The following is a 27,420-nucleotide window of genomic DNA, read 5'->3' on the forward strand; positions in this document are numbered from 1 at the left end:
AGATTCCATAGATTGGGAAGAGACTGAGACAGTTTTGATATTTAGGCTACAGAGAAACTTCTATCAAAGGGGAAAGAGTCAGAAATTGAGCAATAGAAAAACATATAAGGGAAAAATATCAAAATTATCAAATATCTCAAGAGGAAAAAAATTCCATTAAAAATTTTAGAACACAAGCAGAGAAATCAGTAGAAATAATATTAGCTCTAGGTATTCTCTCTGACTGTCCCCCATGCCTGGAACTCTTTCTTTTCTCTACTCCAACTCCTGAACCTCCCTTTAAGTCCTAACTAAAGTACCACATTATATAGGAAGCCTTCCCCAACCCCTCTTAATGATGATGTTGTTATTATTATTAATGCCTTCCGTTAATTATTTCCTATTTATCCTATATAGAGAGAGCTTGCTTTTTATTCATTTGTTTGCCTATTGTCTCCATTGGATTGTAAGCTTCTTGAGGGAAGGGATTGTCTTTTTCCTTTTTTTTTTTTTTTTTTTTTTTTTTTGTATTCCTAGTGCTCAGCGAAGTGCTTGGCACATAGTAAGTTTTGATTGATTGATGTCAATAACAGAAAGGGAAGTGGCCTCTAGGTCTTCTAAATATGGCCAGATATCCATGAATCAATATTGCAAGGCAAAAGAAAATTAATCAACACCTACAGGACCCTGTGGGATTTTCTAGATAAAATAGAATCTCAAGAAAGATAGATGTATTTCAATGGTTCAAGAGAGAAAGAAGAATTGCGAAAGTAGAATTTATGGCTTACCCACCAGAAATAATTGACAGACAGAACTCTTCCCTAAAAAGACTAGGTTCATTTAGATCAGACTAAGAGAAGTCCTTGATTACTTCAGTTAATAAGGAAGTTTGAAAAGAGAATCAAAGAGAGAAGGAAAAAGAACATATATTTGGTAAAAAACACCTACTATGTTCCATGTATTGTGTTAAGTGCTTTACAAATAGCTCATTTAATTTTCACAACAACCCTGTGAGGTAGGTTCTGTCATTTTACAGTTAAGGAAACTGAGAGAGATAGGGCTTAAATGAGTTATGCCAAGATTTAATGGCTTTAGGAAAGTGATTTTACAAGGGCTTGCTGAAAATTTGTTTCTTTTGATGAAACAAGATTTGAACTGACGGTGACTAAATTGTGAACCCTTGATGGTGCTGTTTTGTCTACTGTCTGTACAATACTATTTATAACTCTAGAAGATTTTTCAGACCCTTGGAATAACCCTAATTCTGCCCATCTTTAGTCTTCTCCCTTTAAACAGAAATGCTGACTAAATAGGGGACTAGCAAGAGCAAAACACAAAGTATTTTACAACAAACAACAAAGAAGTTTTAATTAAAGAGAAGCTTTAATTCCTTACATCATCTTCCGCTTTGGGGGTACCCTGTAGTGATTATCTCTCTCCAAGATCTTGGAGAGTTGCGTGCTACTTAGATACTCCCCTCCAGTCTCTAGTCTTGATCCAGGGGTTCATTCTCAGCACAATCTTTCGGCAGTCTGTATGCATGCAAAGCCTTCTCTCAACTCTGTAAAGCAGATCTCTTGCTCTCAGAATTTTGGAGCTTTTTTAAGTGCTTGAACATATCTAAAACAGTGCTTTCCTCCAAATGACATTATGAAGTAGTATAGATATTATCTGAATTTTAACAATTAGAAACTGAGGCTTAAGTTGAAGCAATATAAACTCCTTAGGTGAAGGGTTTGTTTCTTCTCCTAGTTAGCACACGATCCTTAATTAGGTGATTGATTAATTGGATCCCAGATCTCCTGACTCCAAGAATTTTTTTCCCCAGAATGCCACACAACTTCTCAAAACAGAACAAGTATGGTAGTTAAAGAGAATTTAGGTTGGATGAGAATCTACAGAAATCAGTCATTTCTTGAACTTTAGAAGTAGAACAAAAAATGGGAGGTCACACTTTGACATTTTTGTATCATTTAAAGTAAAAAAAAATTTTATTGACAGAGATACTTTGTTTTGGTTTTTAGTGATGACTGGTAAAACCCGTCATTCCCTGTGACTCTCTTATTTAGTCTGGACTTCGTGGTCTTGTTAAGGTAGTGGCTAATGACAGAGAGAGAAGGAAAGGCAGTGTAAATCGGGGCTCCTGCAGAAAAGACTCATTCTCGGTGCCATCCATCCTTTCTCTATCAGGAGATGGGTAGCATCCTTCAGTGTGTCTTTTGAAATTATGGTTAGTGATCGTGTTCATCAGAGTATTTACATCTTTTGAGATTGTTTCCCTTTGCCCTGTAATACCAAGAGTATAACTGGAGTCACAGAGCTCTAAAGAGTGCTTTTTAGAGGTGGTGACAAATCAAAAATAAAATAGGTGTGTGTGTGCGTGTGCGTGTGCGTGTGTGTGTGTGTGTGTGTGTGAATATGAGCCATAGACTGACCCAAAAGAACTCCCAAAGGGCTTGTCATGGGTTGTGGGCATGGAAAAGTTTGAGAACCACTGGAGCAGTGCCAATTCCTAGGTTTATTCTGAGCAAAAGCTTCTACTTTTGTCGATCTCTGGTTCCATGAGTCATAGGTGCTCCTGCCTTAAACCGGCTCACATCCTGGCTATAGATAGGCTTTTGACAGTTGGGCCAACCCTCAGTTAGGGTGAGTCAAAACTAATTGAAAATAAATCATTGAAACCCTTGACTTTTATCAGCCAAATCAAACAAAGACCTAAGAGTAGGGGCTGAAGGATTTATGAGGATCAAGTTAATGTTTGTAAAGTGCTTTATAACAGGATGTTACAAGTGTTTTACAGACTCACTGTGAATCATTTGAGGTTAAATGCTTTCCGGTATTATTTCCATCTTAATAAACAGAAGCATGGAGAAACAGAGTAATTTAATCTTGGGTCAGTGAGCGCGTCAGTACCAATTCAGGCATAGATCTCAGGCCTCCTAACTCTTTACAAATACAGGAGGTGTTTAATAATATTTAATAACCACCTATGTTAAGTAATGTTTCTAAGAAAAGGAAATAATCACATATTATAAATATAAAAAATAATTATAAAATAAAATATATAAATTTTATATTTTATAATTTATATAATATAAACATTATATAATATATAAAATACTGTGTAAGCACAGTATTTTATATATTATATAATTAAAATATTGTATAATGTATTATATAAATATTATATAATATAAAAATTATAAATATAAAAATAATTATAAAAATTTATAAGATTATCCTAGTATGGAGCATAAATGTAGAGCTGGAAGGAATTGTGAAATCTGGCCCCCCTCATGTAGCTGGGGAAAATAAGCCTTAAAGGACTTAAGTGACTTGCCCATATCACCCAGCTAGTGAGTATTTGAGGCAGAATTTGAATTCAGATCTTCCTGACTCCCAAGTCCGGTGCCCTATCCATTACACCATACAGGCTGCATCCAGAGCATCTCCTCTGACACGACACACTTGATATTAAGTGCCAGTGGTGGGGTTTGAATCCCAGATCCTCCCGGCCCAGAGCCAGGGTTCTTCCTGGTATTTTGAAAAACCTCTTTGTCCGTGAAGCCTTCTCTTTACGTCTGAGAACAAAGTTACAGGGAATCGAAAGATGTACCATATGGATCAGAAATGTCAAACACGAGGGACCCGACCTTCCAGAATGCTTCCAGAACCAGATGCAGATGAAATTAGAAAATCCTGAATAAAATAAAAATGCTGTCATCAATCATCATCATCATCATAATGATGTTAATTTCTGGTTTTCTATGCCAGCAGGTGAAGAAAATTTGCCCACAATTAGAGAAACGTTTTGTCCCTTTGTTTTGCTGCTTTGTTTTTCTTTACCAGGAAGGGGTCTGCGGAAGGTGGGTTGGGAAGGGACTGACGGAGAATAGGCGAGGCCGCCACGGCTCGTGGAATTTGCCTCCTGAGGTTTAGGAGACGGGACCGATTGGTGGATGGAGCATCCACACGGGTGGAATCCAACCTTCAAAGTGGTCTTAGGAACCCCAGTTTACCCATGTCTCTGCTCTCTGCAGCTGCAAGGCACCATTCTTCAGTATGTGAAGACGTTGATGGAAGTGATGCCAAAGATCTGCCGATTGCCCAGGCATGAATATGGGTCTCCCGGTGAGTGCATGTCCCTTTCCTAATAAAAATACAGTGTGGGTAACCTTAGGGACAATTAAACTGGACTGTATCAGTCAATTAGGCAACAAGTTTTTATTGGGAACCTCCTGTGCCCCCAGCCACTGGGGATAGAAGTACAAAGAATGAAAGAGTCTCTACTTAAAAGAGCATCCATTGTAAGAGGGAGACTAGTGTAAGTAGAAGTACTCTACACATTGCACAGATATAAAGTAAATATATATATATATATACATATATATATATATATATATACACACACACACACACATTTATTTATTTATTGTATGTTTGAATGTGTTTATTACATATTGAAATGTCTTATATATTCATTACATATGCAAATATATTCATTATATAAATATATTTATTATATGTTGAAATGTATTATATATGTAAGCATATATTTATTAGATATTGAGATTATTATATATTCATTATATATAAACATATTTATTATATATGTAAACCTATATTTATTATATATGTAAACCTATATTTATTATATATTTAACTATTATGTGTGTAAATGTATATTTATATACACACACACACACACACATACACACGCACAAAGTATTTAAAGGTAGAGCAGCTCAGGAAGGACTTCATGTGGAAAAGTGTGTTTGAGCTGGTTCTTAAAGAGGGAATTCCCTTGAAGAGGGAATTTTGTTCATTCTAGGCTTGTGGCATGGCCAGGGCTAAGGCACCAAGAGGAGATGGAGTGGGGTCCTTGAATGATGGCTAGAAGGCCACTTTGGTGGGATTGGAGAAAAGGGGGAAAGGGAAATAATGTCCAGTGAGGGTGACAGAACCAGCGGAAAGTCCTGCGTCATTAAGACCCAGTGGATGGCTTCAAGAGTGTCTTAATTCCTTCATTAAATTCTGAAAGGAAAGGAGGAAGTGTGGGCTGGTATTAAGTAGTTTTTAGCTCAAATTAATGCTAAGATAAATCTAGGATTATCTGCGGGTAATGTTCAGGTTTGGAGAAGAGAATAGGATGCCAAAGGAGTCCCTAGCCATTTGCAAATATATCTTGGGCTGCTGATCATCATTGCACTTGGATCTGGTGCATTGAGAAATGCAGGTTTTTGTGGGTACATTTGAAAGGTAACCCCAAGGAAGAAGGAGAACAGAGGCAAAAGGCCTGTATTTTCTTCCTACATATACATAATTAGTTGTAATAATAAATCACAGACCCGTTAACAGCCGTCTTTCACACTCTTGCAGGCAGTAGCAGCCCTTGTTTAAATCCACGAACTCTGTCCACACTGCCTGACTTTGTTTAGGATCCCGGCCTCACTCCCCAATCTCTGCTCTCTGGTTGTTGCTTCCACTTGTCTTGTCTGAGGGAGAACTTCATTAGCTCCAATGTGGAAGGAAAAGTCTTGCCCTGTGACTTCAGGGTCTGAAGTAAACAGAATCCCTGCTTATTTGATTAGTGCTCTGTTTTCTTTTTCTTGTGGCTACACAACAGATTTTACCCTTAAGTAATCTGGCAATCCCTTGAGTTTTAGTCCTCAAATCAGACTCTTCATTAGGAGGGCTTTATTGGGTTTGATTGATTAAATAAGACTCCAACCATTCCAGACTGTTTTTACAGATTTCTCATCTAATGAGAGTTCATCCTTGCTTGAGGGAACATAGGCTACAAATGGATGTATTAGGTCTCGAGGAGCCTTAACCAAAGATCCTGTTCCCATGGTAACAGTCTTAAAGTGGCTTTCAGTGTACTTATTTGGGGCTATTCAAATAAATAGTTTTAATGATTTCAGCAACATAGTCTCATAGTGAAAATTAAGCCTTGCAGGAGTTTCTCTCTCTAAAAAGAAAACATGTTTCTTTCTTAAAAAAAAAAAAACTCCCCAAAAAACTTGAAGTCTAACAGTGGATAGGATTGTATTATATTATGTTATTGAAATTTTGGAAGTATAAATAAAATAAGGGAAAATATGCGAAGAGGTGAAACAAGAAGAAAAAAATAATAACACAGCATGATTACTTTTTTAAAATAATAGCCACAAAATCAAGAGAAAAAAGTTACTTAAGTAAACAAATTCCAAGGGAATCCAAAAGCAGAGGATATTTATATTAGCGTACATATTTTTAAACAGATTGTAAACAAGGTAGAGTTTGTGGTCTTGACATCTTTTTTATGCATTTGTTTGGTTAAGTGTATTTTGGTGGTGACCAAACAAATAGTGGCAGGAGTTGAAGAATTTAGTCATTTGTTGAATTGTATGAAGGGAATTTTGGGAAAACTAAGGACTTATGGGGGATGAAGTCCAAGGTTCAAAATTTCCATTTATACATAATCAACCTACCACTCTAATGGCACAATGCAGTGGACTTTCTCCTGCCATCTTGGCTAACAAATGCAGTTAAAACTCAATTCATTTAATGGTATTTTTCACTTACTATACGGTCAGCACCGTTCTAAGGGCATGGAATAAGTTAAAAATAAAATCGGAGAGATGGCCCTTGCCATCCAGAAGATTGTATACTAGTTGGGGATATGACGTGTAAAAAAGTCAACTAATGATACAAAATGGTCTGTGATTAAGCGCCAGAATGAGTGAACCAGATAATAAATGCCAGAAAAGTTCAGAACAGCCAAAAAAAAAAGTCCATAGCTTAGCACAGTTCCTGGCACATAGTAGGTGCTTAATAAGCATTTATTGACCAGCTGACCAGTTGGAGAGAATCTTAGATAGGAGGCAAGAATTGAATTGGATTGTGTAAGATAATGAATTTGGATGAAGGGGAGAAATGAATTGAAGGCTCTCTAGAAGAGAATAATATCGAGAAAGGTTTGGAGATAGTTTTGTATGATTAGGGAGCACTGAGGAGGGAGTGCTTGATTATAGCAGAAAAAGAGGGTGGAAGGGAAAGTTGGGAAAGTTGGAAGAGGCAGGATTGTGAAAGGTCTTTAGGGCCAGCCTGGGGAAGTAGTTTTAGCAGTACAAAAATAGTTATGCAGGATAGACCTTGAAATCTTTGGTCATAATCCCTGCCCTTTGGCACCCTCACCTTGTGATCTCACATTTCCAAAATTCAACTTATTTTTAAGTGTTACTTGGTTGCTTTTTCCTCAATGCTCTTAGGTGATAGGGTTTAGGGTACAGAAATAGAGGCTAACATTCTGTGCATCCCCTCTGCTTTATTAGGTTCATTTACTTTCAGCAGCCTTTGTTTTTAATGAAGACCGTTAAAGCACATGAGGAATAAGTGCTGCCCTAAACACTGTACTTTCCACCTTCTTGCTGACATCAGAATTACAGCTTTCCTCTTAACAAACCATTTGTCTTTTAAACACCTTGGAAAACTTCAGCCTGTGGCACTTGGTCAGATAAAGGCAGCTGCTTTCAAAAAGAAGTGGGTTTTAGGTTTGGCCTTTAAATGAACTCGATGATGGAACCTTTTCTAAAGCTGCTTCATCATTTTGGGGAGATCTTGGCCAAGCTCTCAAAAGACCCAAAACAGAAAGCAAGCCATGGCGCTAATGTACCCACGAGAGGTGATCATCACAGTGCTTTGCCCCATAGTGGGGGTTTATTTAGTGTCTGAATGAAGGAACAAACCATTTTAGGGCCACAAGCTGATGGAGGTTTTTGGTTGCCTTTAATGTAGGCTTTTTTATCTTGGTGCCATTGATAAATACTGTTACATTTTTAAAAGAGACTTTAAAAAAATGATAGCCTCCTTTTTTATTTTAAGCCCTTACTTTCGGTCTTAGTAACAACTCTAAGACAGAAGGGTGATAATGAGGCAAATGGGGTTAAGTGACTTTGCTAAGAGATGCCTTGAGCCAAATCTGAACCCAGGTCCTCCCAACACTAAGTCCCGTGCTTTATTTACTGTGCCACCTCGCTGCCCTCATAGTAGATTCCTAATCTTGCTGCTGACACGGAGTGGGGACATCCTGCCATTTAGTCTCTGTGTGCTCCCTCTCTCCCCAGTTACTGACTTGGGACACTGTAAGATTTTAGATTTGAAAGAGAACTTAAGAGATCTTCTTCTCTAACTCCATTTAGGTAAGGAAACAGAAACCCAGAGTCACTTGCTCAAGGTCACATAGAGGTCCAGATGGTTTGGAGCCTAGTTTTGGGGGGCAGAGTGAAGTGGTGAATTTTATTTTAATTATTACACTAAAATAATAACAATGATGTATGATTTTTTTGTTGCATGGGGAACTTCTGGTAAGATGCTACCACTAGCAATGGGCCCGTGTTGGGCACCATGGTGGAATGAGAGATCAGAAGTGGTTCTTGAATCTTCTTTTATCTGGGGCTGATCTTCTATTCCTTAAAACAGCGTCTCGTCTTAAGTGTGAAATAAATGTATTGTAATTACACAGCTGGTGATTAGCGATGCTCAGCACAGAAGTTAGAGTGCTCCTCATCTCCCCTTTAAGGAGTTTTAATCTATATAAATATGTTTTAGTTGGGTTGGGAGGAGACATAGGAGAGGATGATCCAGGCACTGGAATGGACCAGCCCTTACCTTCCCAGGTCATTCTTGGTCATACCTGAAAGTGAGAGTGTGAAGGATGGGGGGAGGAGGAAACTGGACAAATTTTAATTTCCTTTCTAATCAAAAGGTGTTGATTCCTGTGGAATGCTACTCATTAAGATGGTCAGGGTTCCTCATTCTGGGAAAGTAAATATAGCAAGAAAAGGGTCCCAAGAAAATCCAGTCTCAGCAAATTTATATCTATTTTTCCCACTAATATTTGAACAGTAAATCCTACCTTTTTAAAGCCAAATCCATTCAAATGTAGACATCCTGAGGTCAGAGGTGGCTTGGCTTTTATTCTAGTATTCCCATTACTTAGCACAGCATCTACATAAAGTAAGATGTTTAGTACATGCTTATTGAGTGAATATGGATCCTGAATAAATAAATAAATAAGAATTTGTGATAAATAAAAATGATAAATTCAGAGGTCTACATGGCACATGGGCAAGAATAATTGGAAAAGGGGATAGGCTAAAGATAGGAAAACCACTTAGGAGTGAATTTCCACATCAGGGGTTCTCAAGGAGCCCTGGAAATCCTCAAGACTTCCTTTCAGGAGTTCTTCAAAGTAAAACTAGTTTAAGAATACTAGAACATTTTCATGTCTAATATGGTAAATATAGGTATGGCCCACAGAATAAACAGACTTACAGGGAGGATGGAAGGGCTAGAGACATGAAATGTTGTATTCTCTCCCAGATAGTCATTCTGTGGTTTGGTTTTGCTTCAATGTTATACTGTTTTTACAAGGAAAAGAGTAGTCTAAAGAACAAAGTAACCATCTGTTTTTTTAAGTCTACCATGTAGAATTCAAGTGCTGCTGTCTTCAGAAAATGTGTTTTCATAAACATTATATGCCATCATTCAGAAGTAAAACTAGAAAGTGTTCCTGTTGCTGTTTTTCAGTTGGGGATGGTTTACACTTGTTCCAGGGTTTTCTTAGAAGTACCGTAGAACACTCCTTACTCGTTCCCATGTGAAATGAGGCAAATCTCCAGTGCTTCTTACCTCTTTGGATTCCTGAAGTTGGGTCCTCCAGTGAAGAGAGGGCCTCTGCTTTGTTATGGCTCAGTGGTTTTCTAGTTATGGATCCCTTTTGTGAGTGTAATCTGGGGGAGCTACCTCCAACCTTAAGGGTAAAAGGATTAGAGCACTGATGGGAGGAGTGGCCCAAACCACTCTTCTTAATCCTTCAGGTGCCATTTCAGGGCACAGATTAAATTCAAGCTCCAGGTTAAAAAGCAAACAACTAAATGAATTATCTGGCATTTCCTAGTAGCTTCTATTTTTAACCTAATCAGCAGAAATAATCTGGATAAAACCTTGTCCCAACCTCCTCCAGGTGATTTGAATGGACAAAAATAGCTGATAAACCAAGAATTTAAAGATGACTTTTAAAGGAGAGACAGAGAACTGTATTAGAAAGTCATTTAAAAGGAAGAATCTACACCATAGCTAGTCCTAGGGAGATATGATCTTAGCTGCATATCATACTTATTTTTGGTATTGTCTCTTATGTGGTGGGTACCCAGAATTAAATGAAACAAATATTTTTATATAATATAATATAACATAATATAATGCATTATATTTTATTTTTATATAAGGTGTTATATAAAAATATTTTAAATACTGTATACAAGACATGGTGCTAGGACTGGGGAATAAATGGCAAAAAGAACTTTGTCTCAAGGATGCTTATTCAAATGTGGAGGAAGGGAAAGCACATAAAAACATCAGTGATACAAGGGAGCATTTGGTAAATACATCAAGAGGACTTTGGGAGATTTGAGTAGAGAGATGACTTTCACTTAAGAATTCAGGAAAAGGTACATGGAAGAATTGACCCCTGAGTTGGGCCTGAAAAGAGAGTCCATGTTGGCATGGGGCAAAGGCACAGACATGGGAGAGGAGGAGGAAGATGGACAGGAGGGAGTATGTGAAGTGGAGTGGTATGAAATAAGTAAATCTGGGTTGAAGATAGCTTATGGAAAGTTTAAATGTTTTTATACTTGTTTCAAAGGGCTTTAAATGAGGAACCTCCTAAGGTTGTTGAGTAGAGTATAACTTAAGTAGAATGATAAATTCAGAGGTCTACATGGCAGTGGCAAGAATAATTGGAAAAGGGGTTAGGCTAAAGATAGGAAAACCACTTAGGAGTGAATTTCTACATCAGGGGTTCTCAAGGAGCCTTGGAAATCCTCAAGACTTCCTTTCAGGAGTTCTTCAAGGTAAAAACTAGTTTAATAAAATAGAGCATTTTAATATCTAATATGGTAAATATAGGTATGTCCCACATAAAGAAAAGATCTTTTGAGGGAATCCTTAATCATTTTTTTAAGAAAGTAAAGAAGTCCCGAGACCAAAAGTTTGACTGGTACTGTGGACAAAAAAAAGATTAGGGGCTTAACTAAGGGTAGAAAAGTAGAGGAAGAACCATGACAGCACAGCTTTCAAGAAAGGAAAAGAAAATATCAAGGCAGTAGGAGGAGGGGAGAATTGTCTAGAGACAAAAGCCAATGATTTTTCAAGAAATATGAGGGAAACATTGGGAAAAAAGGCCCCTGGATACAAAGTAGTTAAGAATCAGCATTTCTATATAGCAACCACAAAACTATGGAAGGAAATGTAAGTGAAATCCCATTCATAATAACTATAAAATATAGAAATCAATCCATTAAGACCTTTTTTATGATAGTTTAAAAACACTGTTTATAGAAATAAAGTTTTTTTTTTTAAACCCTTATCTTCTGTCTTATATGTAGTATTGAATTCAAGGCAGAAGAGCAGTAAGGGCTAGGCAATGGAGGTTAAAGTGACTTGCCTAGGGTCACACAGCTGGGAAGTATCTGAGGCCAGATTGGAACCCAGGACCTCTGGTCTCTAGGCCTGACTCTCAATCCACTGAGCTACCAGCTGCCCCCGAAATAAAGTCTTAAAAGTAGTTGAAGGGATATTCTTTGCTTATGGTTATAATGACCAATCAATCTTGCTTGTAGAGGAGATTTGAAGAAATGTACCTTCCCACCTTGGGTTGGGAATACTATGTCAGGTACAGTCAATAAAATGGCTTGTCTTACCATGCATTTTTCTTTGTTAAAAGGGAAGGTTCACTTTGGAGGTAGGGAACAGTATATCCAGAAACCACCAGTGTAAAAACAAAAGGCATCAATAAATAAGCTTTTTAAAAAGTCCTTGGATTTCATAATAACATTTTTTATTCAAAGATATTTTTTCCCAATTTTGCATGTTAACAATTTTCAGCATACATTTTCAAAAATTATAAGATCCAAATTATCTCCGTCCCTCCTTTCCCTCCCCTCTCCTGGTGAGGGTGAGCAATTTGAGCTGGGTTATGGGATTGCTAGATAACACAGGGTTATCCTTGTATTATTGTACAAAACATATGTCCATATTGGTGATTGTTGTAAGACAAAACTCATTTAAAACCAAAACCAAAAATAAAACTTGAAATAAACTACTGTGAAAATTGATGTTGTTTTGATCAGGATTTTGACTCCAGCAGTTCTTTCTCTGAAGATGGATAGCATTCTTTGTCATATATCCTTCAAAAACTGTCCTGGATCAGATCATTGTATTGCTGAGAGTAGCAAAGTCTTTCACAGTGGATCATCATACAGTACACAATAACATTATTAATGAACTCGATGTGGCCTTTTTCAGGAGGGTCTTCAAAACAGAAGTCAAACTGCCAGAGAGGGAGGACTGAGTATACTCTGCCTTTTTCTAGAAGCATGGCAAGTAGTGGGAAGAAGAATGAAAGCTTGAAAATAGGGCAGGGTCAAAAAAAGTTTTTAAGAGAGTCAAGACATTGAATATGTCTACTCAGAAGGGAAGGAAATAGGCAAGGAGGAAAGATGGAAAGTACAAAAGAGAAAAGAGGATTGATGGGACAAGGCAAAGGCAGAGGCAAATGTGGAGGGGTTAGTCTTGACAAAGAGAGATTTTACCTTCTGAAATTGGAGTTAAAAGGAGAAAGGATCTGTGAGGATTTTGTTTGGTTTATAGGGGACAAAGGAGAGAATTCAAGGTGAGTGGATTTTTATTTTTTGGTAGTCTCTATTACTTAGGGGTTAGTTCCTCTGCTGAGAGGGAATGGGATGGCCTAGAGTTGTGTGCTTTTGAGGTAAATATGAATTTTTTAGGATTTGAGATTTGGTAACACTTAACTACAGAGGAAAAAGATCTCTGTCCTGGAAGTAAGAATGGAGGCTGATAAAAAATAACATTTTGGGGGGGCAGCTGGGTAGCTCAGTGGATTGAGAGCCAGGCCTAGAGACAGGAGGTCCTAGGTTCAAATCCGGCCTCAGACACTTCCCAGCTGTGTGACCCTGGGCAAGTCACTCGACCCCCATTGCCTACTCTTACCACTCTTCCACCTATAAGTCAATACACAGAAGTTAAGGGTTTAAAATTAAAAAAAAAAATAACATTTTTGGAGATAAATTTCCTTAACTGAATTCTATATTATTTTCCTGTATCTCAATAGAATTTTTCCCAAGCATGTGAACCTCATGGCTAATGTGTATATGTGTCTCCACCTGCATGTGTATTTTATGGGGTACATGAAACAGTAATTGGGGGGTTTAATTTTCTTCCTTCCAACATTAAATGTCTCTTTTTTTGCCATGCCAGGAATCCTGGAGTTCTTCCACCATCAGCTGAAGGACATTGTTGAATATGCAGAACTGAAGACCGTCTGTTTCCAGAACCTAAGGGAAGTGGGAAATGCGGTCCTCTTTTGTCTTCTCATAGAGCAGAGTTTGGTGAGTGCTTACGATTGTCATCTGAGTAAGAATTTACAAAATTTTGACAGTGTTTATTATGACTTTACAAAAGTCCTAGAAATTGAAGCTTTTGTTTTTGAGGGAAAGCTTTGAAAAAAAAATCCTCTTTTACTCCACCCCGCAAAAGTTGTAAACATGCATCTTCAAAGAATATTTTGTTTGGTTTTATTTTATGGGGGTTGGAGCCTTATAGAATTAATATTTTGGACTACCTTTGGATAGTCATCAAATCATCATCAACACTTGGGAAGATTCTTGTGACATACCACATGGGTGAGCTTCTAAAGAGATGGAGGACCAGGAAGCCTCACCACTTGTTCTTTTTGTGCACCCTAAGAACTCCTAAGGGTCGTGCCATCTGCCTTGCAGCTGAACTCATAGTATTACTTACCCCAATTGGAAAAGAGACTGAATTTTTTTCCTATTTTTATCATCAGGGTTTAGCACAGTTGTTGGCACACAGCAAGCACCTGATAAATGCTTTGTTCATTCATTTATTTTTTAAGCCTCCAGTGAGAATTTTCTGTAGGGAAACAGTACACAACAGAAAAATGACAAGTAGGAAGGGACACATACAGGAATTTGAGTGGCTTTCCAGTATTTAAGAATAGAGCTTCATCCCCTTTGCTTCCTCAGTGCTGAGTGCTTCTGCTTAGACACATCTCACTGTTTGAATTCAAATATTGTCTGTCTGGGCCATCTACAGTTTGGCACCGTTCTAGTTCTTGAAATTTATATAGTCCCCCCGCACACCCCCCTCCCCTTACTCCTATCTCCTTGTCTTCCCAACTCTAAATGTTGCCTTTCATCCAAGGGGCAGATTTTTTTTTTTTTTTTGCCTGTGGCATTCCTTTGCTGTGTGAGAATTTGGAGCCCCTTCATCAGTTGGAACCTCCTCTTCAGAATATGCCTGCTCTGTCCCATTGGCAAAGCTGCTTCTCATGCCCCATCCACATAGCCTCTAAGGAGGAAAAGGCTAGAATTGTTGGTTTTTTAACTTCCTTTTCAAGACTAAAGGCCTTGAAGGTGAATATGTCATTCAGAATGTCACCTACTCCTATTTTGAGAGACTCTTTGGCATGGAAGGAATGTCCTTTTATTGCTTAAGTGACAAGAATAACAGAATTTCTGGAAAAGTTGGCAGTGTAGCTCTTTCCTCGGAAACACCTTCAACACTTGGCAATGAGGAATCTATGCTGAGCTTAGAACATCCAGCATGACAGTCGAGGCCTTCCCGTAATAGTGTAAAACTGTGTCCTTGCCATCCAGGTTTCTGTTCCAGAGGCAGGAAGAACAGGGGCTTTGTTTCAATATTGGAGATTTTCTTTTCTTCAAAACTGACCGAGAATCTCCATCTTTCTGAGGACATAGTTCAAAAACATACAAAGCAAAAACCACATCAAACTCTCCCAGATCTAACTTGAAAAAATATTTGCTAGCATTTAGGTTTTGTTGTTTTAAATAGCCAAGTTTACTACTGCTTTGGGGGGGGATTAGTGGAAATGTGGAGCTCTTGTTCAAATCCCACTTGGATTGCAGGTGAAGAGTTCAGCCTATTTATTTGTCCAGGGTGACATGAGTCATACCTGATCAAAATGAATACAATTCCCTGAATACTTATTCGTTGTCTACTTTATGAAAAGCACAAGCAGTATGGTAAAATGGATAAAAAGCTGTCCTCAATCAGGAAGGTCTGGGTTCAAGACCAGCCTGATATGCATTGGCTGTGTGATCCTGGACAGGTCCCTTAACCTCTTAGTGTTACCAGGTTAACTTCAAGACTATAGATAGCAAATTACTGAAAGGTGGGTGTTTCCTTCTCAGGGAGCTCCCTAATCCCATCCAAATAGGCTAAGCATCCTTCAAGGAGATGATATCACATGTGGCTCCTGATATCTCAGTGCTTTGTATCTTTCTGGATAGTTACTGCTTTTTAAATTTTATTTTCTAACTTAAATTTTTTAAATTTACCTTACATAAGATAAAGGAAATGGCAGATATTTCAACTTTTTTTTCCTGTTTTTTATAAGGTGATGTAATCGGTGTGGTGTGACCAGGTCTGTCCCTTAAGTTGCATGATTGTGGGCAAGTCACTTAACCTCTTGGCCTTAGCTTCTCTCCTTTGAGAATATTTGTACGCTTTATCCCAGTAGGTAGTTATATAAAGTGCTTTGTAATCCTTAAAGCACTCAAAAAATGTGAGTTGTTGCTATTAATTCCTCGGCCTTTTCCAGGGCCATGCTTTATTCTTTTCTGGCTTAAGAATGAGGCTTTTTAACATATGTTTTGAAGCTTGTTTCCAAGATCTTTCCATTACTGGGAAGGGGTAGAGTAGGCAAGAGCCTTCCTGACCCCCCTCTCCCATTCACTATTATTAGTAAAATTAATAATAGCATTTATCTAATGTTTTAAATTTTATCCAAGTGCTTTACAAATAATTTCATTTTATTCTCACAATAAAACACAGTAAGTATTTTATTATCACCATTTTACAGATGAAAGAAATTCCAGCAAAAGGCAAGTGACTTGCCCAGAGTTACACAGCTAGTTAAGGAGCTGAGGTCACATTTGAACTCAAGTCTTCCTGACTTCAAATCCAGCACTTTAGCCATAGAATGACCTAGCAGCTGTTTAGCACTTAATAAAGAAATGTTAGATTAGGGGGGGAAAGAATGAGGCTTTAAGAAAGGTCAAGTTTTTGACATGTAATTGTTAAAAATAAAATCTTTTTTTTTTTTTTTAAACCCACTAGTTTTCTTCTTGGAGAGACATTCCATGGATTTAAAAGTGATTTTTTGTTGTTGTTGTTGCTTGTGCCTATCATTGAAATCCTTTGCAGAAGCTTTGCTTCAGTCCATCTCCTGCTCTCTATGGGTGAACGAAGGTTGGTCTAGCTTAGCTGTCTTGTGCTTGGGAAGTCAGCTCCTGAGCCTCCAAAGTAAGCCGTGATAGTCTGATTTTGAACTGTGGGATCAGTGCCCTCTGGTGTGACTTCTGCAAATGGCAGCCATCGGCCTCAATTCAGAAATCGCTCTCATCTGACCCAGTAAGGAGACCATTTTCTTCTTAACATGTTTTTTTCTCTTTGCTTCTAGTCCTTAGAAGAGGTGTGTGACTTGTTGCATGCTGCCCCATTCCAGAATATCTTGCCAAGGGTCCATGTCAAAGGTAAGAAGGAACATCTTTTTGTTCTTTTGGTCCCAGGACCACATAGTTCGGTTATTGCTGCCTTTTCCAAGGGGGGTCAGTTAGTCTTTTGACTGAAAGTTTTCCGTATATGCAGCAACGAGTCAGGCAGTTGAGAATGTAACTTGGTTCTTCAGTGTGACATCTGCCTACTTAATCAAGTAAACATGAAGATGATATAAAACAAAAATCAGCTTTGCAGCATGTGTTATTTTATTGGCTTACAAATTAAGTGTTCCCTATACCCCAGGGGAATAGAGGATGTGATATAGATTTTCTTTTTGTTGTTACAGAAGGTGAAAGACTTGATGCAAAAATGAAAAGATTAGAGTCAAAATATGCTCCATTACATCTCGTTCCTTTAATTGAAAGACTGGGAACACCTCAGGTATGTAGTGGTTGGTTGGGTGTAGAACTGGTACATGTATAAATATGAAAACAAGCCATTTCAAAAATTTGTTTTCCAAAAAAACATGTTTAGTCAGTCTGGCATACTTATGGAGTCACTAAAGGGATTATGGATATTGATTATATATAGATGGGAATAACAAGTACACACAAGGGTGTTAAACACAAAGGGACCACTCCCACAAATCCACAAATGATAGGACACACAAGATAACCTACACAAGGCATGTGGAAATGGGTAATAGGCAAAGTACATACTCAAGTTGGTAATGGCAATGGACAGCTACTGGTCACCAGCCTAGCCAGGGAAACTCAGGTTTTGGAAAATATCTAACAGTGGGCTCTTTTCTTGGGGTAGAGGGAAAACACAGGAAGCAAATAAAACCTGTTTAATAATGAGTTTGGAGTTGGAGATATAGGGAAAGGTCGGTGGGTCAAAATCTGCTCTGTACAAACACAGGCTGTCAGGTCCAGCTTGGCTGGCTAGAAGGGGAAGTGGATGTCTCACAACTGGATCTTCCTCAGCTCCAGCAATGATCTAAGGTTTCCTAGGAACACAGGTCCATAGCAAGTAAAATCCACAAAGAGATGAAGACAGGGAGCTGAATCAGTCTGGATGTTCACCTTCCAAACTAGATTCACTGCTCAAACCTGAACTTCCACAGGATAGATGTTTCTTATAGGAGACAAATCCACTTTCCTGGGCTCTCCACTAGACAGTTAAAACCAGCACCTAACTGCCTCCGCCATACCAGAGTCCCTCACAGGAAAGACTTCCTTCCTTCTCACTATTCCTTGATTGGAACCCTCCAGCCTTACCTGAAAAGCCTGGCTATTATCTTACACTAAATGTCTAAAATCTTAAATTATAAATTTGCCTTTAACAGTACCCCCCTCTCCCCCCGCTTTGCACAAAGCCAAAATAGTGTACCACACAATATTTTGGTATTTGTGCACTACAAACTCTGTCCTATTTAATACTATCTTATTCTACCCTATTCTAGGAATTTTTTTTTTTTAAAACCCTTACCTTCCATCTTGGAGTCAATACCTTGTATTAGCTCCAAGGCAGAAGAGTGGTAAGGGTAGGCAAAGGGGGTCAAGTGACTTGCCCAGGGCCACACAGCTAGGAAGTGTCTGAGGCCAGATCTGAACCTAGGACCTCCCGTCTCTAGGCCTGGCTCTCAATCCACTGAGCCACCCAGCTGCCCCCCCATTCTAGGAATTTTAACAAGGAAAGGTAAAGGTCGGGGGCAGATGGGTAGCTCAGTGGATTGAGAGTCAGGCCTAGAGACAGGAAGTCCTAGGTTCGAATCTGGCCTCAGACACTTCCCAGCTGTGTGACCCTGGGCAAGTTACTTGACCCCCATTGCCTACCCTTACCACCTTTCTACCTAGGAGCCAATACATAGAAGTTAAGGGTTTAAAATAAAAAAAAAGGAAAAACAAGGAAAGGTAAAGGGAAAAATACATTGAACAATTACATAGTTCAAAGTACAGAGTAACAAGTAACAAAGCAAAATTTTCAACAAAATTAACAACAAATTTGAAACAACACAAAATTCAAACAAAAGCATCAAACACAACTCCTATACTAATATAGAAACATTCAACTAATAAATGCAAAAAATTTTGGAAAATATACATTTAACACAACATTGCATAAGTTTTTACATCAACATTACAACAAAACATCAAACTCACTTATGCAAATTACATTTAAATGTTTGCAACTCAATTATTATCAAATTAATCACAGAATTTACATATATACATGACACCTACAATGCATACATGTATGATTTACATGTATACACATACACATGTCAAATATACATATATGCACATTTTACATGCATATAATACACTAATACAATTTATAATATACACACAATATTTGTACATCTATTATTTTGTGATATGTGATATATATGTAATCTGTACTATGTTCTTCCTGTAATGCAACTTTGTTGTGTTGTGTTTGCACTGTAATTTACATTAGTATCTTATCTTATTCTCTAATCTAAAACTATTCGCTATTTTACTAAACTATCCTAAACTATAACTATGTTATTAGAATATTAGTCTAACACAGTGGTTCCCAAACTTTTTTGGCCTACCGCCCCCTTTCCAGAAAAAATATTACTTAGCGCCCTGGAAATTATGAAACTATTTATTGAACTTAGAATAGAATGTAATACAAAAAAAGTGTGGCCATCACCACTCCCCTGGATTGCTGCAGCACCCACCAGGGGGCGGTAGCACCCACTTTGGGAATCACTGGTCCATGCATGGAACAATGTATCCTAACCTGTTTGTGTTTTTATGTATCTGTTTTATTATGTTGTTATTTTGTTGCAATATGTTACTGTTGGATATATGATACCCACCAAAACTTCAGATCTCCTTTCTTATGATGTTCTTTGAAGTCTTCTCTTTTCTCCTTTCCTCCATCAAAGTTCTTGATAGTATTATGTGCAATTATGGATGCATATGAGTATGTAGTGACACTATTTACATTACCGAAACCTTTCAAATCATTAGTCCATTCAGTTTCATGATTAATTCTCTCTGGAAATTCCTTTTAAAACAAAGTCTTTATCAGTTCATTTTTATAAGTTCATCAGTCTTAGTACAATGTCCATTATTCCTGAATCCTCTTCATCCATGTGTTCTTCCATCCGAATGTCCTCTTCCGCTGGTATGGTCCTCTCCTTACTGAACTTTCTGAATGCAGACACTAATTGACTGAAGATCTCAATTTTACACAATTTCTTCTTCATTATTAACAATTTCTATATTCTCATTATCTATACCGTGTGCTCATTTAATGAGAACAACGATACCACAAATCTCTACCTAATACCTTTACTGAAGATGGTGAAACTAACACAATTGTATAAGGACCTACCCAATGCCGATGTTTTGGCAAAGTTTTTCACCTATGCCATATTACCTGGTTGAAAATTATGAAGAGAATAATCCAATGGACCAGAATGAAATAATACTTCCATATCCTGTAATTCTCTTAGCCTTTGTTGAAATGCACTTAAATATGAAGCAGTTTGGCAATCACCTCCTAAGAGTGATGCATAAACAGCCTTCCAAGTTTTTGCTTGTAGTGGAGCATGTCCAAAGAGCATTTCATACGATGATATTATAGATCTGCTCTCCGTCTTGTGCATAGGTAAAACAAAGCTATGGGAAGAATCTGGCCATTTGAGATGAATTTCTGCAATTTCCCAACCATAGTCTTGAGTTCCCTATTCATACACTCCACCTGACTTGAACTTTGTGGATGATAAGAAACATGATGTTTAGGTGTTATTCCTAGATTCTCATAGACTCTTCTAAGGATATCCTGAGTGAAATGAGATCCCTTATCCAAATCTTTGGTTAGAGGTACCCTGAACCTAGGAACAATTTCCTTAAGTAACACTTTCACCACAAAACTAGTTGTGTTGGTATTTGATGGAAAAGCTTCAGGCCATTTAGTTAATCTATCAACAATTACAAGATAAAACTTGTTATCTTCCAGATTTGCAAACTCTGGAATGGACCTTTCTTTCTGAATGCACTTTGATTAAACTTTTTGCAGACCCAGATAGATTGGCCGAGTAGAGCAGTCAGGAAGTTATCCTGAAGAGGTGTTAAGGCATACTGGAAGTCAGCTCTGAGAACATTTTGTTGGGGTCTCTAGGGATTGGCTGGGAACTAAAAGTTCCGAGAGTGGTGAGCCAGTGAGAGCAGACTGTTCCATTCTCTCACACATTCATAATATTCTTAAGTGCAGCCACACTGCTACTACACTTTAAATAGCCCTAGCGAGAGGGTTTTTTCTCATTTTTTCCGCTGCTAGTTGTTTCTATCCTCTTGTATCTTTATTGATGTTATTGTTAAAGTATTGTTGTATATAATATATATTAGCCAATCCATTGTGGCTAATAACACCACTATACTATTACCACACCACTGGTCAGTAATATCATTAATAGGAAGTAGTACAATATTGAGTAGAATGTATTTTATGGTGTCTGTTTAAAATGTTACACCAGTGCCATTGAGATGACAAGGAGGAAAGGAGAAAAACACATCAGGCCTGGAGCTTGTAGGAAACAGGACACCCTTTTTCAGGACAGTGGATGTACATTCTCTAAGAGCTGGTATCCAGATTATTGTCTCTGTGGCACACAAGGTGTACAAGATGTAAATGCTCAAAAGAAAACCTTTTTCCAGATGGACTAGTATGTCTGTTGTCTAGAAAAGAACTATGGCTTACTGTGAAGTAACCAGAAATGGCAAGAAAAATGGCTTTTATAGGCTTTGAGCTGACAAGAGATGAACTCAAATCCAAAGGGCAGTCTTTAGGTATGTCTAGCCAGAAGGGCGGTTCTGAGTCACACAACAGGCTTTTCAGCCATGAGAACTTACAAAATAACAGCCATTAGCCAGTCACATCTTCAAATACATTAATGTCTGAAATGTGTTACTCACGTAATGCACTTGTGTACACGAGTCTACTGTACATTACTTATGAGGCTTTAAAGAAGGGATGTTAGTTGTAGACCACATAATAGAATTCTCCTTGGGTAGATTTGTTGAATATCCGCTTTTTCTCCAATGCTCTATTGAAGGGTGGAGGGAAAAGGTTAATTAAAAGAATCAAACTTTATTTTATCTAAAAGTCATTGTTTTCCTTTGAATACTAGCAAATTGCAATAGCCAGAGAAGGAGATTTGCTGACCAAGGAACGTCTCTGCTGTGGTTTGTCCATGTTTGAAGTGATCCTGACCCGGATCCGGACTTTCCTAGATGATCCAATTTGGCGTGGACCTCTCCCAAGCAATGGGGTCATGCATGTGGATGAATGTGTGGAATTTCACAGGCTTTGGAGTGCCATGCAATTTGTGTACTGTATTCCTGTAGGAACACACGAATTCACTGTAGAGTAAGTGCTGTTAAGTTTGAGTTTGCCCCTGTCTTTGAATAGCTAGATTGCAAGCAAGCATAAAGATGGGATTCCAAAGGGATCATCATTCCCACATCTCAACAGTCTCAAATTATAAAGCTTCACAGATTTTTGTGGTGAATTAGAATATTTATTAAGGTTCCCTTAATGCTCCCTGGAATCCCAGGCTAACCTTTTAAAGTCCTCAGGAACGCAGTAAGAAAGATCATGGCTCTCCCATAAAATGGAGAGGAGGACCTAAATCTCCAGACTTAAGCAATAAGACATCCAGCACTTAGGATAACTGAGTTAAATACCAATGAGCAGAAAATATTTTTGTCCAGAAAAATAGGTATAGATTATATAAAACTTGGTTGTTGACTGAATTTAAAGGGGACAAAAAGATTTCTATTTTCCCAACTCTTAAGCTAGCTATTTTAAATTACTTAAATAGCTGAACAAACAACAGTTTAGAAAATGGGTTTGGAAGAATGCTAGGAAAAATAGCCTGTTAATCCTACTTTCCTTGCAAGCTTTCTTCACAGGTTTAAAACAATTTTATTTGAGAACTGATGAATTTGAGACATGATTTTCCTTGATATATTATAAATAAGAGCTATTAATAAGGAATGTCAATTTCACTAGGCCTTCTATTGTAAAGAGAATAGAATTGATAGGGACTTTAGAGATCACCTGATCCAACATCTTCCACGAATAATTTATAACTGAGAAACTGGCATGTCTAAGATCACAAAAAGATTACAAAGCATTTTACATATTTATCCCTTGAGCCTAAGAACCACCCAGTGAAGTATGTACTATCATACTCATTTTATAAATAAAGAGCCTTGCCTATAATTACACAGCTAGTTAAATGGAAATCTTTAGTCTTTTAATCTAAATCCAGTTGGCCCCTTTTTGTGTAGTTGTAATTGTCTTTTTTTTTTTAATCATGCAATTGTACAGTTTCATTCAAAAAAAAACCCCAGTTCTACTTTGTCCATTTGTTTTTTTCAGACAGTGCTTCGGAGATGGCCTCCACTGGGCTGGATGTATGATTATTGTGCTTCTAGGACAGCAGCGTCGCTTTGATGTGTTGGACTTCTGCTATCATTTGCTTAAAGTCCAAAAACATGATGGCAAAGACGAAGTGATCAAGAATGTGGTATGTCAATGAGGATTTCACCTCTCCTTTTGGAAGTACAAATAAAGTATAATTTTTGGTATAGGAGAATTCCAAATATTGTTATAGATGTAACCTTTTCAGAGCAAAGAGGAATTTATTTCTTTGCCAAATTTTTACTAGAAGGGTAATGCTGTTAAATGAAAGATATGGGTGGGGAAGGTTCAAACAAAACCCTCAGCACAACAGGGAGAGTAAATTTGCAAAATACAGTAATCCTCTATACTTCCACCCCATAAATGGGGACAGGAATTTGGTTAGAATGGCCAACTATTAGAATGCTTGATCAAAGTCTCCTGGCACAAATGTGGGCAATACTCAAGTATACTGTTCAGTTTTCATTCTAACAGTATGCTTACATTGACATTCATTGCTCTTGTGCCAAGAAGAGACTCTGATCCATTTATATAATATATGACCTTCAAATCAAAACACTTTGCCAATGTGGAATTTTTTCCAGCCTTTGAAGAAGATGGTTGAGAGAATCCGCAAGTTCCAGATCTTAAATGATGAAATAATTACTATCTTGGACAAGTACTTGAAATCTGGTGACGGAGAAAGCACTCCTGTGGAACATGTGCGCTGCTTCCAACCCCCCATCCACCAGTCTCTGGCCAGCACCTGAGGGATGTACAACTTGTCAGATCTTTAGTGTGGTTCCAGTAAATCACAGTAGCATGCTTTTCTTTTCCCTTCCTTAGAATAGCTAGAGTTTAGGAGATATTTTTCAGTATTTTTTTTTGTGTGCCTGTTAAAAAGGTGGTGCTCTTTTGATTTCAATCTAAAAGCTTAATTTTATACAATCCATACTTATTTTTCTAGACTAAAATTTTATATGCTTTTGGTAATTAAGAAGACAGAAAAGCAATGGCTGCTTGTTGTTATTGCCATAATCTTCATGGGAATTCCTTTAGCTGACAGTCCCAGCAGCTAATACATAGGAGGCTGTTAATTTATTTATCAGTTGTCAGTGTTCGGGGCAAGTGGAAAGAATTGTAGACTTGGGTGAGAAACACTTTATATACCAGCTAATTGTAATAAAATTGTTTATGTATTAGAATAAAGCTACATCCTCAATTATTTTTAGCTGTTGTTTTAGGGTTTTCTGGTGGTGTTTCATGAATGCTTTCTTTAGTTGTTGCTTTTTCTTGTCAAGGATGTTAACTTCCTTATTTCCCCCTCCCCAATAAAACTGTTAAAATGTAGTATTTTGAGAGGTATGATTTAAAGTTATGGAAATAAAACTAGTGAATCAAGATTTTGTTTCACAGTCCATTTACTAAAATATCCAGTTTAACAAAACCCAGATGCATTCCACCCCTTTGTTGAGGCCCAGCTGACCTGGAGGTCACAGAATGAGCCTACAATTCATACTTTACTTACACTTTGAGGCCTAGATAAAGGGTCAATTGAGTGTAACATTAAAATACAGAATGTCAACAACATAATTCTCATAATTTTCAGTTGTCTCTTGCTTTTGGAAAACATAGCCAAATCTTAAAGTACTTGAAGGATTGAATTCATCTAATTTTAGCATCTTACAAATTGAGAGAATGCCACTTCTGCCATGTAGTATTGCTTCTTCTAAGCATATCCTGACATTATCCTTTTGGAACTGACTACAATTAAAATTTAAATAATCATGCCTGCTTTTCATGTATGTAGACACTTAAGCCACATAATGATGATCAACAAGGAACTGGTTTGAACCATAAAGAGGTTGGGTATTATTACTATACAATTTCTGAAGATTTTTTGGGGGGGATACACAAGTTTACGGAAAATACTAAGGGCATAGGTACAACTTTGAGAAACTAAAGACAAAGCTAGCAAGGCATGATAAAAAGTATTAATGACTCTTCATAGCTATCTAAACTCTTTGCATTTGAAAAGTAATAACTGTTAATTCCTAGCTTATAAAATGTTGGTTTCCTCTGGGACAAAATTTATTCTGAATCTGATTCTCATTTTTAAAAAAAAGAACCACTACTTGGGAGTAGTCACTCACATAGAACAGCAGTATCAAAACATTTGGCTGCAACACCCACCACTGGGGCCTGAACCAAATTAAAACATAACTGGGAAATTAAATAAAAATATAACAACGCATAAATAACATATTCAAAAACCAAGTGGCTATGTGGCTTGTAGCAATCCTTATGTACAAACGAGTGATCCCTGTTTCTATTTGAGTTTGACATGACTGCTCTAGAATATCTGCATTTTCACCCATCGATCTGTGACAAAGTGAGGAGAGACATGGTCTGACATTTAGCCTCTTGAAAGAAAACAGATTTCAAAGGTTTAATGGAAAGGATAGCTAGTTAGGAAACTATGTACCTATGGGTGGATGGCTATGACACAAGGGAAGTTAGTCCTAGAGGGCTAAGAGGCTGAAAATAATATAGAGTCTGAAGACATAAAAAGAAAACTCTGATAAGGAAGAGTTTGCAAGGGATCATTACCAACTTAGCAAGGGCAGTTTAACAACAAAGACAAAAATATAGTACGATCCCTAAGTAAGAGGAATGCTAAATCTCAGAATAAGCAGAGGCCAGCAAGAAAAAGGTTTCTCATTAGCTATACTGGGAAAGAGAGGGATCAAAGGAGAAATAGAACAACTTTAAGTGGCAGATACAGAATTGACAATAGGGAAATAGCAGAAACATTTTATTTTTTTTTAAGCTTGATTTCTCTGCCAAGGAGTATGACCTTTAGACTGGAAGATAACAAGAAAGCAGCACTTAGGCTATTCCTGATGAGTACACATCACCTAGTTCAAATGAACTACATCCTCAGGTACTATGAAAGAATTGGCAGAAGTGATTTCTGAGCCACTATCAGATATATCCAGAAGGCTTTGGAAAACAGGAATATCACAGGATTGAAGAAGCTTAAATGCCTTTCTGATTTTCAAAAAATGAAGAGACAACTGAAAACAACAGGTCACCAAGTTTTACTTTAATTTCTAAGCAAATTCTAAAATCGAAGGGATGTTCAGTAAACGTGGACAAAATTATAAACCCAAGAATATTCATTAGTGGCTCCATATTAACTGTGAATTGCTATCAGTGGCTTTCAAAGTATTGGTGGCATCCTAATCAAATTTGCAGGCAACAAAACTGGAAAGGATAGCCAAAGCCCTGGATGAAAATTTAAGGTCCAAAAATGATCTGGCTAATAGGCTAGCACTTCGCTGAAGTAAAATTTAATAGGGATAAATGATATAAAGTCTCACATTAGAGTATAAAAAAATCTACCTCATAATTACAATATCAGGAAGGTGTCATTAGGGAGCAGTTTGAGAAAGATCTGAGGATTTTACTGGACTACAAATTCAACACAAATCACTGTGATATAGATGGTAGACTTTGTTAATATAGTCAAAATTATTAACAATCATGTACTCCATTAAGGAGAAACATAATTTCAAAGAACAAGGAAGTAACTCCACTATATTCTGCCCTTAGAGATCTAGAATGTTTTCAGTTGTGGACTTCCCAGATGAGAGGAAGGGCACTGATAAGCAGTAGGATGACCAGAATGATGAAGAGACTCCCATTCATGCCAAAAAAGAAGTGGTGAATTGGGGATATTTAATCTGGAAGAGACTCAGGAGAGAACATAATTCAAATCTGAACAAATATCTGAAAGGCTGCCTTGTGGGGAGAAAAAAAAAGAATTAACATTGTTTTGAGTTTGACCTTAGAAGGCAGACCAATGGCTCTGAGGTAAAATAAAATCACTAAATTAAGGCTTGATATCTGGGAAAAAATCCTAAGATTTGGAGCTAACCAAAAATGGAATTTACTGCTTAAAAGTTAGTCCCTCCTCATGTTTTCAAAGAGAAGCTGAATAATTCAGTAGTATCTGGAGTCTCTTCTAATTACAATTCTGTGATGCTGTAGTTTTCAAATGGCTATATAAATCTGAAAGGTTTTCATTTAAAATTTCACATTGAAATTATTTATACATATTAAATCATGTAGTTTCTTTTGCTATCCTCAATCTAGAATCACCGGTAGCATTTGTAAATGGTGTTCATGAAGGCTCATCAGGTAATAGCAGTATCTAATCCTAGATACTTCTGATTTAAATATAAATGTAAATCTAAGTCTTGTAAAACTTAGTTAACAGAATGATTCATTTGATTAAAACATTCTCTAAAGTTAATAATTTGGAAAAAAGATACAATTAAAATGTTTTTCCCTTTTGTCTACTTTCAGAATTATCTAGCAAAA

The 27,420-nt window shown here is 37.4% G+C and overlaps 1 protein-coding gene across 4 annotated transcripts in view; it reads left to right on the plus strand.

Annotated features, from left to right (window-relative positions):
• The window catches only part of CYFIP1 (cytoplasmic FMR1 interacting protein 1), a 107,964-nt gene extending 83,527 nt beyond the window's left edge, over positions 1-24,437 (plus strand). For all 4 annotated transcript variants that reach the window (XM_044670404.1, XM_044670407.1, XM_044670406.1 and 1 more), the window contains 7 exons: positions 4,020-4,110; positions 13,303-13,433; positions 16,550-16,622; positions 16,934-17,028; positions 21,758-21,996; positions 23,014-23,161; positions 23,640-24,437. In XM_044670404.1, the coding sequence (XP_044526339.1) occupies positions 4,020-4,110; positions 13,303-13,433; positions 16,550-16,622; positions 16,934-17,028; positions 21,758-21,996; positions 23,014-23,161; positions 23,640-23,804 (942 nt within the window). In that variant the 3' untranslated portion in view covers positions 23,805-24,437. The remainder of the gene's footprint in view (positions 1-4,019; positions 4,111-13,302; positions 13,434-16,549; positions 16,623-16,933; positions 17,029-21,757; positions 21,997-23,013; positions 23,162-23,639) is intronic.
• The last annotated feature ends 2,983 nt before the right edge of the window (positions 24,438-27,420 follow it).

Source organism: Gracilinanus agilis, chromosome 3, assembly GCF_016433145.1.
Source record: "Gracilinanus agilis isolate LMUSP501 chromosome 3, AgileGrace, whole genome shotgun sequence".
Lineage (NCBI taxonomy): Eukaryota > Metazoa > Chordata > Mammalia > Didelphimorphia > Didelphidae > Gracilinanus > Gracilinanus agilis.